We start from the raw sequence: 14946 nt of genomic DNA, 5'->3' as shown, positions 1-14946 counted from the left end.
CCAGCCGCGGTGCCGCGGTCCCCCCGCTCCCGAGGGGGCGCCGCAGGCGGGGCAGCCGGCAGCGCGCGCGTGTCCCCGAGTGTGAGATGAATCGGAGCCACACGACTGGGGGTTTCCTTCCTAGTGGTTTTGATCAGCAACCCATTAAGGGATCATGGAAACTTTTTTCTGGCCAAAAGGATGAAAACTGAGTAAGTACACAGAACTTTGAACTTGAGACGGAATGAAATCAGTACAAGCAAAACCCTGACAGTAACCATGTCCACTGAAACCGCTTGTTCCCTTTTTATGTTGAAAGCCGTGAATGCTTACTGCAAAGTGGCTATTTAAAACTGAATGAAGGGAAGCAGTTAGCAAAACATAAAAGGGCTGAGAACAGGACTGCTTTAAAAAAATACTGGAGGAAAAAACCGAGGGACTGCTCGGGCAGACTGGCCTGAATCCAGCTGTGCAACAGGCACTTTGGGTTTTAACCTATTGCATTCTCCAGGGCTGTTTTCGGACTCCAGATTTACTTTGGTGTTGTTTTTCTCTTTCCCCTTTAAAGCTGAGACGAAGCTGAACTCCTTTACTGTGAGCTTAAGGATGTTGTGAAAATAAGGCATTTCCGGACCAGCAGTTAGGCAGTCTGGAAGGCCCTCAGATGACGAGTTATAATTATTATCATTTTGTTGTCTTTTTTTTTTTTTTTTTTTAAACCCAGGTCAACTACTTCTTACTGTCATTGATGGAAGGGCTCTCATTAACCACCTCTGATCCGCTGGCATGACCCTTTGGAAAATTCTTAAGTGGAGATGGAGCAAGCTTGACTGGAGTTGTGGAAAAAGAAGACAGATTTGGATTTTTCATGCAGACAAAAAAATAGCTGCTATGATTTTTCCAGGAACGTGGACAGGGGCCAAGTGAAGCTGAACTGGTCATGCTCTGTCGCCCAGTGCTCCTTTGTCGTCGGCGACTGTGTGCCCGGCCCTTCTTGGTGGGCTTGGTGGTGGCCATCTGTCTCTTCTACCAGACTCTGACCTTCCGAGGCAGGAGGAAGCTCGTGGCCACTGTCCCTGGGGCTCCCCCCGCCACAGCCAGCTATGATACCCAGGCGGACAGATGCAAGGACGGATACGCGCGGGACAGGCAGTGCTTCCTTTTCTCCGGAAATGCACAGGAAATCAGAAAGGTAAGACTCTAAAGCTTTCCTGAGACAGTTTCTGCAAAGACAGCAATCTGTCTTGCCGTCCGTCCTTTCTGTGAACTAAAATTAACTTCCATGAGGTCTGAAAGGGATCCAGAGGATAAACAGCCCAGAGAGTGACCTGATGACAGAGAAACATGTTATATAAGCTTCAGCTTCTTACATCTACTTCCAGAAATGTCTAGTCTTTATTTTATCTTTGATAGCTTCACTTCCTTTCAGTGGAATGCAATACATAATTTGAAAAAGGATGAGTCCTTCTAAAGTATTGAAGAATCTAAGAGACAAATCAAAGTTTCCAAAATTTGATAAACAGTGAATGTCTTTCCTCAAGGTAATATGACTGCTCAGACCATTCCAGACTCAAAAATATCTAAAATTCCATTTTATAGTTGGATAACTCTATTCTTAATTGATGGATGCATTCTAAAGCAATACATTTATTTCTGATTTTTGAAGCATTTAAAGGGTTTCAAAAATAGGCATGCTATGTTTTATCATTCATAAAGTTAAGGAAATTGAGATTATCCCATACGTATGCTATTCAGGAGAACTGTACTAGTCTTACTTGTCAAGCATCGGAGAAAACACAAGTCAGGGAAACATGAAATTTCTATTTTAATATACCACTTTGTTTAGTCTTTCAGTAAAATGATAACGTATATAATAGTCCAGTGTAAAAGAAGAAAACACTGTATAAAAATGGTGGCACAGTTACCAAATTCTGTGTTACAATAGCAAGGTAACTTAGAAAGCTGTAAGTAATACATCTCTACTGCGGATTTGGTTCCATCTTGTACTGTTTGTATAGAATTTCGTCTTGGATACCAGCATTACTGCTACCGTCATTACCAACCTCTCCAGTGCCACTGCTATTTTGATTTAAAAACTCTTTTTTTTATCTCATTTCAGACTCATAATAGGCACAGTAGATATGGCACTATAGATATACAATTGCCATCAGTTTCCAAATGGAATGAATGACTCAATATGTTTAGGTAGTGTACATGGCTAGCTGTAAGACAAAGTACATTACAGAGGAACAGAAATCAAGCTTTATGATTCTTACCACAAGGATGTTGCTCTAAATAAAACCAAATCCAATGCTTTCAGAATAATTTGTGAAATCACAACTGAAAGAAATTGTTGAAATGCAGAATTGTATTAGATTAAAATGAAGAAAATTTGGAAACTTTTAAATGGGTGTCATTGGTCAGCAATAATGTTACTGAATATATTGACCAAGAAGTATAGCAAAGAATAGGAGACAATATAAGTGGAAAAATCTTTATAAGTAACTTCAGCTGATTTACAAATAAAGTTTTAAATGCTATAAAATAATTTAATAAAGAGTATTTTTGGTTCATTTATCCTAACATTACTTTTATTTGCATTTTTTTCTTGAAAACATCGAATTTATGATTCATCAAAGTTACTTTTTTTACTTTTTACCATTAATAAATATAATTTGTTTAAAAATGGTTAGAGTAGTTATATATTAAAGTCCTTGAATCTTAGATGAGGAGGATCTACTTACTAACTTAGTCTTCTGTTATCCTTTTCCTTGACTTTTGATGATACCTGCTTTATTTGTGATTTAGGAATATGTAAGCTGCTGTTTGAAGTTTGGCAACAAAATCCCATTTAAATTTTGGATCTCCTGCTACTTCTAAACAATCTGAAACGATGTCCACTCTAGAATTTTCTTCACCAAAAAAATGCAAACACATGATGATGTTGGTTTCCAGATGATTCATGTGCTTAAATATTCCAAACATAAGCAAGATTTGAAGTCCAAAATTATAGTTCAGAAGCCTAGCAGATATGAATACTGGGCCATTTGTGACGTGTGCCACTAGAATAGAGCTAATTTTTGTTTGAGAGAAGAAGGAAAGTATAATGCAGACTTCAGTTAAAAATAGATAAAAAATAAATTTCACTTCTTATATATGTTCCAAAAATGAATCAGTTTGAAAAGAATTTTCACGTATCTAAAATGAAGAAAGAATCAACATGTATCTTGTCATACTGTGATCAATATTTAGATCATTCTCAAAAACAACTACTTAAGAAGTTCATTTTAAAAAACTAATGAGATATTATATGGAATTTCCTGAAGACCTTGAGTTATTATAGGTATAGTATTATATACCTTATTATATAGTTATATTATAGGTATAGGTATAAGTATATTATAGGTATAGTTATATTATAGGTATATTATAGATGTAGTATTGTTTGTGTCCAAATTTTTTGAATTTTATTATTCCTTTTATTGGAAAGCCAAAATATTTGCACTATTAAGGGTTTTCGTTAGTTGATTTTATTTGTCTTTAAGTATTTTTAAACATTATTTAAAACAGTTGGTTTTTACCTATACTTTCTACATTTAAGAATATATTTGAATGTACAAAATTTCTACAAAACCTCAGAAATTTTATGCAAAATACTGTGTGTATGTGTGTGTATGCAGCTCTCTAGGAAAAAATCATTGATTTTGATCATATATTTGGAATTAAAAACATGTTCAAAATCACCAAGAGTGTTTAACAACCAGTACATTTAAATGTGTAGGCATTGGCTTTTCATGATGTGTAAACTGGGTCTGGATTTATAAATCTAAAATGGAAAGAGAAAGACTCCAGATGAGTACATTTTAAAAAAGCGTTTCAGTAAATGTAGTGATGTCTGTGATGACAAACATTCAGAAGCCAGAATACACTTAGAGTATTTCTTAAGTCATAGTTTTCATTCATTGATGAATAAATATTTTCCAGTCTTTTTGGTTGGAGTTTCTTCTAAGAAAAGGCCCTTTACACTTTACTAACCGAGTAGGTAGTAGCAAATATTTGAGGGTGAGTAACTGCCCTCAACACCTTTACCACTGGGATCTGATTCAATGTCTAAAATTATTTTCAGTACGAATTGAGATCACAGTGTTGGAATCTGCCAACTTTCCATAGTAAGAAAATATTCTCTTTCTTTGTGGCCAGATTTTAATTCATTTTTCCATTTGTGCATTCCAAAGGTTTTTGCTAAGCAGATGTACTCTTGTCATTTCTTCTGGATTTCTCTTAACATAGGATGTTGGAATATTGTCTGGTAATCTACTGAGCCTTAAAGTTCTTTCAATTTAATACATTAATATAGTTGTGCTGTCTTCACTGAAGTAGGCCAGTCAGTAGATTTATCTATCTTCATAGAATCTTAACACCTTAAAACATTACATAACACAGGAAATTGTAAACAGATATAATGGAAGAAAATCTCCTTAGTTTATGCTCCTGTAATGGAGAGGTTCTATTTGAGGAAAGCATGTATGCTCACCAGAGCCATGTGTTTCTGATTATCCCTTGTTGAGGCTCCAAAATGAGAATACTATTTCTTTGACTGTTGCTTGACTATTTGTTTTCCATGTCTTATCCTCTTCCTTCTGTTTCAGTGCCTCTTCCATACAGCTCCTATTTCCTCCAGGATCTACTATGGCCTGGAGCAAATAAGTGAACATACTCATTTAAAGTATTCTAATTAATTTTGTTTGAATTTCTAACAGTATTAGATTTCACATCTGAATATTTCCTAGTAATTACAAGTGATGATCAAAATATTATTGAACATTTAAATTTAAAAAGGTTTATTACAGTAAAAGACATATTGCCACTAATCCCACTCCAAAATATTCCTTCTCACTTTAAAAAGACATCACATTGTATACCACTTTCTGGAGCAGTTCTAGAAGTTCTTTTTTCATAAATTTCATTATTTGTGCTGTTGTAGCTGCCTCGGTGTCCTGAAATGATTCCAAACATTTATCTTTCATTATCGTTTTGACTGTGGGGAAGAAAACTCTCAGGTGCTGGATCTAGTGATCAAGGTGAGTGAGGACACACAGTGATATTTTAAAGCCTGCTTTTCTGTTGGATGCACTTGGCAGTAACATTCACCACGTTCTTAATCATTCCTGGTGATCAAAAGAGGACTTCAAGAACTGCTTTAGAAAGTGAAAGGGGAGGGATTAATATGCTCAAAGTGAGGGAGAGTATTTGGAGGAGCATTAATGGCAATGTGTCTTTTACTATAATAAATTTTAAAATTTAAATATACTGTATATGTTTTGATCACATGTTGTATTTGGCTAGCCCAAGTTTTCTAGAAACAAACTCTTACCTGCTAACACCTTTATTTGAAAATGCAATTCCAAAGATCCCACACAGGAGTGGGGGAGGAATATGAAGGAGTATATTCATTATCAGGAGATAAATGCAGTCAGGCTGCTATCCACTACCACATCTCAGGACAGGCATAGGAAGAAAGAGGCAGAGAAGTCTAGGGGTTGTCCTTATTTTCCTGAGAAAATTCCTGAGAAAGTCTCCTGATTTTCTCTTCTGCCTTTTATTGGTTGGTGCACATCTTGTGCTGCTTACAGGTGGTAACCTGGTTTCTCAGGGCCACCCGTGGGGAAGCCAGGGCCTTTGAAGGTATTGTTTCCTGAGTGCCAATGTGGAGTTGTCCTTCGTTTTTAATCAATACTGTGATAGGAGCCACGGTCCTTGGGGCAGAGGTGGTGAAATCAGTATCTGTAACTTTATGACCAGGATGGAGATGGGGCAAAGTGATCTGGTAACACTGCTATGGCAGTGATGATAACTGTGGCTTTAAAGAGCCACCAGCAAGGTTCAAATGTGTGCTCTCTTTTAGGAAAAGGATTTGATCTCGTTAAGTGGAACAACTGTAATTATCTGAGCAACTTCCTCTTCAACAGAAGGAAAAGAAGACCACAACAAACCCTCGCCCCCTTTAGACTTTCTCCTTTTGATTGTTTCACTTGTTCATTCTTTCAGTTTTTAATTCACTTTGTAAATAATGAGAAATTTGTATGTTTCAGGCTCTGTATTAGATATAAGTGGTACAGAAATTAGAACCACTATTCTGAGACACATGAATATAGTGCCAGGAAACTGATAAATGTAAGGTGCGGATGTGGTGGCGCACCCCTGTAATCCCAGCATTCAACAGACTAAGCCAGGAGGATCACTGCAACTTGAAGGGCAGCCTGGGATACATAGTGAATTCAAGGCCAACATGGAATACACGGAGAGATCCTGTCTCAAACAAACAAATGAGAAAACAAACAAGCATACAACAACAACAAAGAAGAAGTAAGTGAGAATGGGCAGAGCAGGAACTAGAGATGAGAGCAAAAAAGTATGTCACAAAAAGAATTATCCATGTATACAAAGAAGAAATTAAGTAGCTTCAATACATTTGAACAATTCAAATTGTTATAATGTGCACATGGTAAGAAGTTTGGTTTCTGGAGGGAACTAAGACTCCCTGAAGAATGTTAAGCAAAGATTGGCATGACTAGATTTAAATTTTAAAGAGAAAATTCCAAAACACACATTGCAGAACAAACTGGAGCAGAGTAGAACTCAAGGAAGGGAGAACAATGAGGAGGCTATTTCAAGGAGCCTCTTCTTGGTGAAATCTAGTTTTCCTCATGTTCTCCCCTGTCCGCCTTTTCTAGGATGGGCTCCAAAGTTACTCTGTTAACTTAGAACAGTGACAGCTTTCAACCTCTTCAACTGGACATATCTTTGCTTATCTCCAGCTGCACACCTCTCCACTGGGCCGTTCCTTCAGCTAGTGAACATGCTTAGAACTGATATCACAGGAAGTTTCCAGGTAGCTGGCAATCTACCAAGTGTGCTTCCCATCTCTCTAGCTTTATTCACAGACACTTTGCCTGGTTTTCTTTGTGTGCACTTCCTATCCACCCTACCTGTTCTTTGCATTTGTTCATTTGCATTTAGGGAAAATCTTTCTGAGTGATCTGCTGGCTACTTCTCATGCCATCTACACTATCTCTGAGACATCTTACACTATCAGGCAAGTAGTCTTAAACCTCGCTTTTTGAATTCCATTACATAATAAGCTCATTTCTGACCTCTCTGAATAACTCCTGGTCTCCTTTCAAGGTTAATTTCTATCCACTGATGGTAAAGGTAAGCATTCCTGAAATTTGCTCCTTGACTCCTTAAGTGTCTTGTTTTATACTTTTCTCTGATGACTATATCAATTTTACCCAATGTTAGTTTTAATCACTGGTCAGGTCACTCATTATCTGCATCTCCAATTTCTACATTTCCTAGAATGGTACAACAAATTATATAAATTTAAATAAGTTTTCCACAGAAATTTTATTCTCAAATTTATGATGCCTTCTCACTGCCATGAATAGGGTCCAACATCCTCCTCCATCCTCCTGGATACATAGGTTTTATGCCTCTGCGTTAAATCCCTAGCTCGATACATAGATTTTAAAGCTTAGGGTTATCTTTGCTATTTCTTACTTTTTAGCCATTCCTTGCCCACACCACATCCATCTAGTTTGATTCCCTCACAAAGCCATGGCCTGCCAATGACCAATGGGGCTGGTTCTAAATTAAAAAGGTCAAAGCATTCTTCAAGACTCTTTCTTTATTTTTAAAAATTCTTTTAAAAGATTTTAATATTAGTAAAAGACCTGCACATATGAAATTTATCCTCTGTACCATTAAGTGTATAGTTTCGTAGTGTTAACCATATTGACCTTGTTTGGTAAAGACCAGAACATTTTTGTCTTATGTACAGCTCTTTTTCAGAGCCATTTGTTTCAGCCCAACAGGTCTGTTACATTTCAGTCTTTCCTCACCTTTTTGGGTTCTTTACCAAATCTAAATTTCCTCTTTGTGGTTTATATAATGCCTGTAGACATGATATTATTTTTAGCTCTAGCCTCTGGTTTTTCTCTGTGAACATGAGGCATATTTAGCCCTTGCTTATTCTGAGTATGTTTAGTAAATGCCACCTTGGTGCACCCTTTATAGATGATGTGAAGTACAGTTTCCCTCTGTCCCTCAAATGGACCCAGATTCTAGTTAATCATATTCTAAAATCTTTGAGTCTACCTTCAAAATCTCAGTGCTGACCACTATTTATAATCTAGTTGACTTCAGTAGTCTAACAAGCTTACCTCGCCATCTGCACACATCTTCTGTATTACCTATGCACTCCTGCCGTTATTTCTCTGTGGGGAAGTTCTGAGTAGCTGTAATGTTGAGTCTACTCAGCTGGGTGACTCTCTCCCTCCTAAGCATGTGCAGTTCTCCTCATTCTCTTCCTAAAATGTTGCAACACACTTTCTATCTTTTCGCCTCATCTGCATTAATGTCACAATCCATGAGCCAGCCCAAAACTCTGTTCTCTAAACTACAGTATCTCTACCTCATGCTAAGTTTTATCCAGGGAATCTGCCCTAATCAATAGCTTTAAAAGTTTCATGATCATTCTCAAAACATTCTGAAGCCTATGATTTTCATGTCTTTCTCGTGGTGCCCATTATCTCTGAAAATAAATGCATACTTTAATGTACCAAATAAAGCTTACTTTTTGCTACAGCTTTTTAGAAATGAAGGAACGTTAGAATGTTAGAACAGGCAATGTGTTAGAGATTATTACGTTTAATGTCTTTCTTTTATAAGGGAGGAAAATAAAGTTTATAGAAGGAAAGTACCTCAAAATAAGACATTAAGTTGATAGGACAGGATTGGATAGAGACTGTGTTTTTTGTATCTCTGTTCTAGCCTCAATACTATATTTACTCGTTAGCATTAATCACTATACTGCTACTATATCGATTTATTAGTGCATGAATTGTGTCCTCCCCAAAGAAAAAGTATATTGAAGTCCGAACCCTCACAGAACACTTCAGAGTGTGATCTTATTTAGAAATACGATGGTTGTAGGTATAATTAGATAAGATGAGGTCACATTGGAGTACCCTGGGCTCCTAATCCAATATGCACAAAGTCTTTATATGGAAATAGACATGCAGGAAGAAGATCATGAAAAGACGATGGCAGACATTGAAGGTGTGCCCGCAAGCCACCAGGAGGTGAGAAAAGATCACAGTAGAGATGTCAAATGTGCATGGCATTACTGACACTTTGATTTCAGGTTTCCAGCCTCTTAAACTGTGAGACAATAAATTTTTGTTGTCTTAAACTACCCAGTCTGTGGCACTTTCCTATGGCAGTCACAGGGAATTAATAAAATCGAGGAGGCAGAATAGTTAAGTATATGAGAGCTCTTGAGTCAAATTAATACCATTTGTTAAGTTGCTGCTTTGGGCACATTACTTGACTTCTTCAGGATTTAGTTTCCTAACCTGAAAATGAATATATTATTATCTAGCTCCCAAGGCTAACACAAGGTTTAACTGAAATAAATCAAGCAAAGCACTTAAAATGTCTAGAAAAATAGAAAGTACTCAATTAGCTATCAGTATAATTATTATTTTCCTAGAGGATTATTCATCTCTGTCATCTCTAACATTTGACCTTTTCAAAGTAGGTGAGCAATCAGTAGTTGCTACAATGAACCTAGACCCTTGGGTAAGGAGAGACTCTGATGAAAGCCTTTTAAGGTTTTCTCCCGCTCGTCCAACCTCTAAACTGTTGTTTTTTCGCAGCCAAACAAACTTTGAGAATCAAGACAAAGCTTAGGGAGGCTGATATGTTATTCAAAGTTAGGCCTGCTTATCTGTACAGTTCTAAATTTTCCTGAAATTTTTTCTTTCTTTCTTTCTTCTTCTTCTTTTTTTTTTTTTTTGTCTGAGATGCTGAGATTAGCAGCATGGTAGGGCTGAGGTTGTGACAGAGCGAGTTGGGTGGGAAGTAGAGAAAACAGGATAAAATTTTGGACCCTGAATAAATATATAGGTGTATCTATTTGTTTATTGCCTGTCTTTCCACCTGAAATATCAGTGTATTCAAGGTCAAAGACTGTATTTAATTTCTACTGTATCTACATTTCCAGTGTTAAAATGATGCCTAACACATAATGGACTCTTAATAAATATTTTGTAAATGGATGAGTAAATGAATGAGTGATGAACTTGAGGGTTGGAGAAGGCTCACTCTGACATCCTTGGTCAGAGCAGGAGCCAGAAAAAGGACAATTCTTTCTTCTCCTTCTGTTGTTCTTTTTGTTGAACTCTAAGTTTCTTCTTCCTGCACCAGTATCCCTTGAAATCCCTTTCTGTAGTAATTGTTGGGCCTCTGACTAATAGAAGCTGTCAGACCTTTTGCTCCACTATATTTCATCAATTATAACCAGTCTCTCTGGGTATCGTCAGCTCCTTCATCTCCCTGAGAGCCTTTGTCTATTAACATTCTCAAATGTCTACCACATGTATTTTTTAAAGAACATCATTTCCCATCAGTTTGACTCTCTAATTACTTTCCATCTTTTTTGTCGTCTTTATCTCTATCCTCTAACCTTTCTTTACCAAGGAATTTCTATTTTTAGTAGACAGATTGAGTCTACTAAAAATTCAATTTCTTTCATTTTTTTTGTGTTTTATTTAGACTGGAAGGTGTACATTTTGAAATCATGCTGGTGGACTTGTGCAATTCTTAATAGCTGAATCTGGCAAGTGGTTCATATGTCCATCAACAGATGAACGGATAAAGAAAATCTGGAATCTGTGCAAAATAGAGTACTAATCTGCTACAAATAATGATGAACTTGAATCATTTGTAGGAAAATAGATGCACCTTGAGACCATAATGTTAAGTAAGATAAATCAGACACTCAGACTTAAATAGTACATGGATTTTTGGAATGAGAAACCCAGAGTATAAATAAGAGCTATATAAAAGATAGATAATAGAAAGTAGGGAGATGGATTTTGTTCAGAGAAGGGGTTTGTTCAAGAGATGGGGTTAGGTAAGAAGACAAGTGACGAAAAAGGAAACAAGATGTATGATGTTTATGTACCAACTTCCCACAAGGGCTGTAAACATTATGTGTGACACGTATGTACTATATGTAAGACATTTTCTGGAGATGTCAGCATTCCACAAGGTACATAGCTTTCACAGAATTAGTTGGGTTATCTAATGAGAATTTAGAACCTGTAGGTTTCTCTGTGATAGTTGGTTAGAGTTATGTTAAATTTTTATAATGAAATATATATATGGGGAAAAATTGCTCATTCTGAGAGAATTTCAAACAAGTTCAAACTTGCTTCTATTATACAAAATCTTAATCGTCTTGATGAATCTCATATTTAAGTAAGTTACATTAAATTTCTTATGAACCAGATAATCATTTCATAGGTGAAATTCCCTCTTGTTTTTTCAAGCTAGTGCCATAGCATCTGCTTCTTTCTCCCTCTAAGCAACTCTGTTTCTCATACTAACAGAACTGAAAACTCACATGAGAAAAACCCTCTGAAATGGAAAACCACTAGATACAATGACATTATGAAAAGCATACTTTTCCAGTTATGTTACGAGTTTTGATTCTGTGGCCTTTTGGGATGACGAGAATATTTTGGTATTTTTGTATTCGGTTTTCCTTCTGACTTTATTTGTATATTTTTTCCTGTGAAGCCTTTTTCACTGAAAGATGAACTTGTATTCTAAATAGCATTTACATATTCTGACAAGCACTATACCAAAGTTGGAGGTTTGCAAAGTAAACAGTACTTGGTCTACTTTTGTGCTTTTGGAGACTTGTCCAAAATCTAAAACAGCATTTCCAGTTATAATTTAGGGGGTTTAAAAGAATATATAATGATAAATGATATACTCAATATGTTATGCTTAAGGATGTTGAAAAGTATGTAACTTTTAATAAAATTTACTAACACAGATTCAAGAAGCTTATTATTCAAAATATTAGGTGAATGAAAAGTTACTAGGAAGAGCACATGAAGTACAGAATGGACCTGATAGGGTGCCCTGAAACATAACCATTATTGTCTCTGGTCCTTAGCAAGGGACTCGCAACAGAAACCCTTACCAGTTGATTAGGGTACAGTCCAGCAGAAGTACTCAGTAAGGGAAAGCCCTGCAAATCTGCGTTAATCTTCTCATTATAATCGATGAGAACAGATCTTGCTGTCTCCAACAAAGCTTTCATCTCAAGCGTGTGAAGTATATAACATGAGAAGACCATGAATATGTGGTAGAATATACAGGTTCAAATTCTGTACCATTGCCTAGTTATAGGACCACTAACAATTTTTACCTGAATTTACCTCAGTCTTCTCATCAGTAAAATGGAAGTGTCTTAGCTGTATTTTTGAGAATTGAGTAAACTTAGGTGCTTGAAAACATTAAGCATAGTGGAAGGTCAGGATTGGATTCTGTAATTGTGTATGTCTTCTCTGCCCTTAAGCTGTATTCAAACTCTGACCTTATATATCCATACTTTATTGGGATTATGTTTGTTTTATAGTCCATGTTTTTATTCTCAGCCTGTCTGCTATTCTTTACATTTTGAAAAGGCAAATTTTTAATGCTGGCTGCCTCATAGTAATAGGTCTCTGTCACTTTTCCCCCTATAGCATTTATACCGACAGTTAAATGCACCAACATTCTACTGGCTTTCCAGGTTGCATGTAAAACAGAGTTGCTTCCTTTCTAGTTTGCTCAACAAAGTGCTTTGGACTACCAATAGAGAGAATGCAGCACATCTCTCCTGATTTATAAGACTATGCTGGTTGGCATGCATATAAATTATTCTCAGATTTTAATATTTCAGTTATTTTGCTGGCCAATCTCTTGTCATCTATCGTGCAGCTGATTTTGACAAATTGAAATTGGCATCTACTGCCCTAAGCATATTATGAATATGTCTGAGGGAGGAAGAAGTGATAAAGTGGCTAATTTAGAATGGAAGAATCAGGTACTAGGAAAAGCCTAATAAGAGTGAGCAATCTATAGAAAAAAAAATAGTACTTAAACAATAATATAGTAGTACCTCATTCAGGAACTTGGTTCTTTCTATGATTCTGGCCACAAACCAAATTGAATAAGAACCAAGTCAAATTTCTCCATAAGTTCAACATCGAACCTAACCTTTGAATTTGATTAATTTCTTATTTATCTCAGTTTGCAACCAGAATAGTGGAAAGAATCAAGTTCACAAACGAAGGGACCACTGTATTGCGTCAGGAACCTAGTGTTTCTTGTTTCTTTTGACAGAAGAAAAAGCATGTGTGGCTGGCAAGTGTGCAACTAACTTCTGGAAATCACTGCAAAAGATGCTCGTTTGTCTGAGATAGATCCTAATGTGAACCTGTACCCCTCTCCAGGTGAAGGGGACTTTGCCTAAGATTGAAAAATAGATCTTCCAGCTTCAATGCTGGACTTGAATGATCATGGATAAATGACTTTTTTTGCTTTCAGTTTCCTGTGACCTAGGGAGGGAAATGCTTGTTACAGAGTTTCTACAGGGTCAGGTTAGATACTAGCTGAGAGTGTTTTGAAAATCACTGAAATTGGGCAGGGGATTTAGCTCAGTGGCACAAGCGCCTGCCTGGCAAGTGCGAGGTCATGAGTTCGATCCCCAGTACTGAAAAAAAAAATCACTGAAATTATAAATGGCAAGAAGGTAACAGCATCATACATCAGAGGATAGTATCATGAAAATACCTCCTTTGCGTTGGACGCCTCTTGGGAAAAGAATGCAAATACATAACTATTGGAAATACTCTTTTTTTTTCATTAAAAAATAGCAGGATAGTGTGCTATATAGATGTCAAGTTATAAAATTACATTTGAAAATGTCACGAGAAGCTCAAAATTGTGCTGTCACAATTGAGCTTCCTCTCGATGTTTCACTGTTCTTCTAACAAGCAATAGGAAGTATAATAACATTCCAATAACTTCAGCCCTAAGCTTGCTTCTTCTTGAGTGGAAAATCTAGCATTCATTTAGCCAAAGTGCACAAATGCTCCAGGAAAAATGGAACAGGAAATTAACTTTTCTGTAGCAGTGCAGGAACTCCCTGACCTCAGTGAAACATCAGTGAAAAGTTGACTTTCATATTGAACAGTAAACCTTCCCAACTGGACACACCCAGAGGGCAGAAGTAATTTTCAATGAGTTTTGCTAGTGTCATTGAGAACAGTCTTTTTTGTTTCTCTGAGTAAACAGTGTGAACATTAACTTATGTGAAATTTCTTGCTGTACAAGCTATTTATCCCAGTATCTTAGAGCTACATAAGCTATTTTAAAAGCAGATAGAGTTAAGTCAGAATTTTCTTTCTTTTGTGGGGGAGTAGATGAGCATTGAGCAAAAGGAAATAAGCTTACTATGTTTCTGTCAAAGAAACAAAATTAAAACAATAGCATGTTTGCTTTAAACAAACCTGTTTTACTACAGAGAGAGAAACTGAGTGGACATTTATATTTTTTCAGTTATATAGACCTTAAGAAGCTAAAATGTTTCCTATTTTAAATATGAAATAATGGCATTTTAAAAGGAGTCTCCTTTTATGTGATATAAATAGTAGTTGGCTTCATCTTCCAATGAAGCCCACATGATCCTGTGCACATGATTTTAAGCACAATTTTTAGCAGAGCCTTAAACAAACTAACCATGCATGTTTAATAACATAACTGAACTCTGTGTACTCTAGCATTAAAACCAAGCTTCAGATAAATTACTGACAGGTGGATCAAGGCTAAGATCGATTTTATGTAATTCCTGGCACATAACATGTCAAGTGAACGGATGAAAGGGATCTAGTGTAAATTCATGCTGAGGATTCAATGTAGAATACCTGTGATAGCAGTCTCTGGGTTCTTCTTTTGCATTTTCAAGTGGATTCTTAAACTCTGATCTTCATCAGTGTTTAACAACCTCATTAAAACATCGTTAAAAAGATGATCTCATCCCCTGCTTTCTTGAGAAGATAGAAA

At 36.4% G+C, this 14946-nt stretch overlaps 1 protein-coding gene across 2 annotated transcripts in view; it reads left to right on the top strand.

The window, feature by feature from the left end:
- The first annotated feature begins 41 nt into the window (after positions 1-41).
- Positions 42-14946, top strand: part of Cped1 (cadherin like and PC-esterase domain containing 1) — a 266447-nt gene continuing 251542 nt past the window's right edge. The window contains exons 1-2 of one of the 2 annotated variants that reach the window (XM_063241610.1): positions 42-191; positions 704-1171. In XM_063241610.1, coding sequence (XP_063097680.1) covers positions 920-1171 — 252 coding nt within the window. In that variant the 5' untranslated portion in view covers positions 42-191; positions 704-919. The remainder of the gene's footprint in view (positions 192-703; positions 1172-14946) is intronic. The other variant, XM_063241609.1, reaches the window with a different exon arrangement.

Source organism: Cavia porcellus, unplaced genomic scaffold, assembly GCF_034190915.1.
Source record: "Cavia porcellus strain 051 isolate PalLab524CR breed Dunkin Hartley unplaced genomic scaffold, mCavPor4.1 scaffold_2, whole genome shotgun sequence".
Lineage (NCBI taxonomy): Eukaryota > Metazoa > Chordata > Mammalia > Rodentia > Caviidae > Cavia > Cavia porcellus.
The sequence above is the reverse complement of the archived record's forward strand: the minus strand, read 5'-3'. Positions and strand labels throughout refer to the sequence as shown.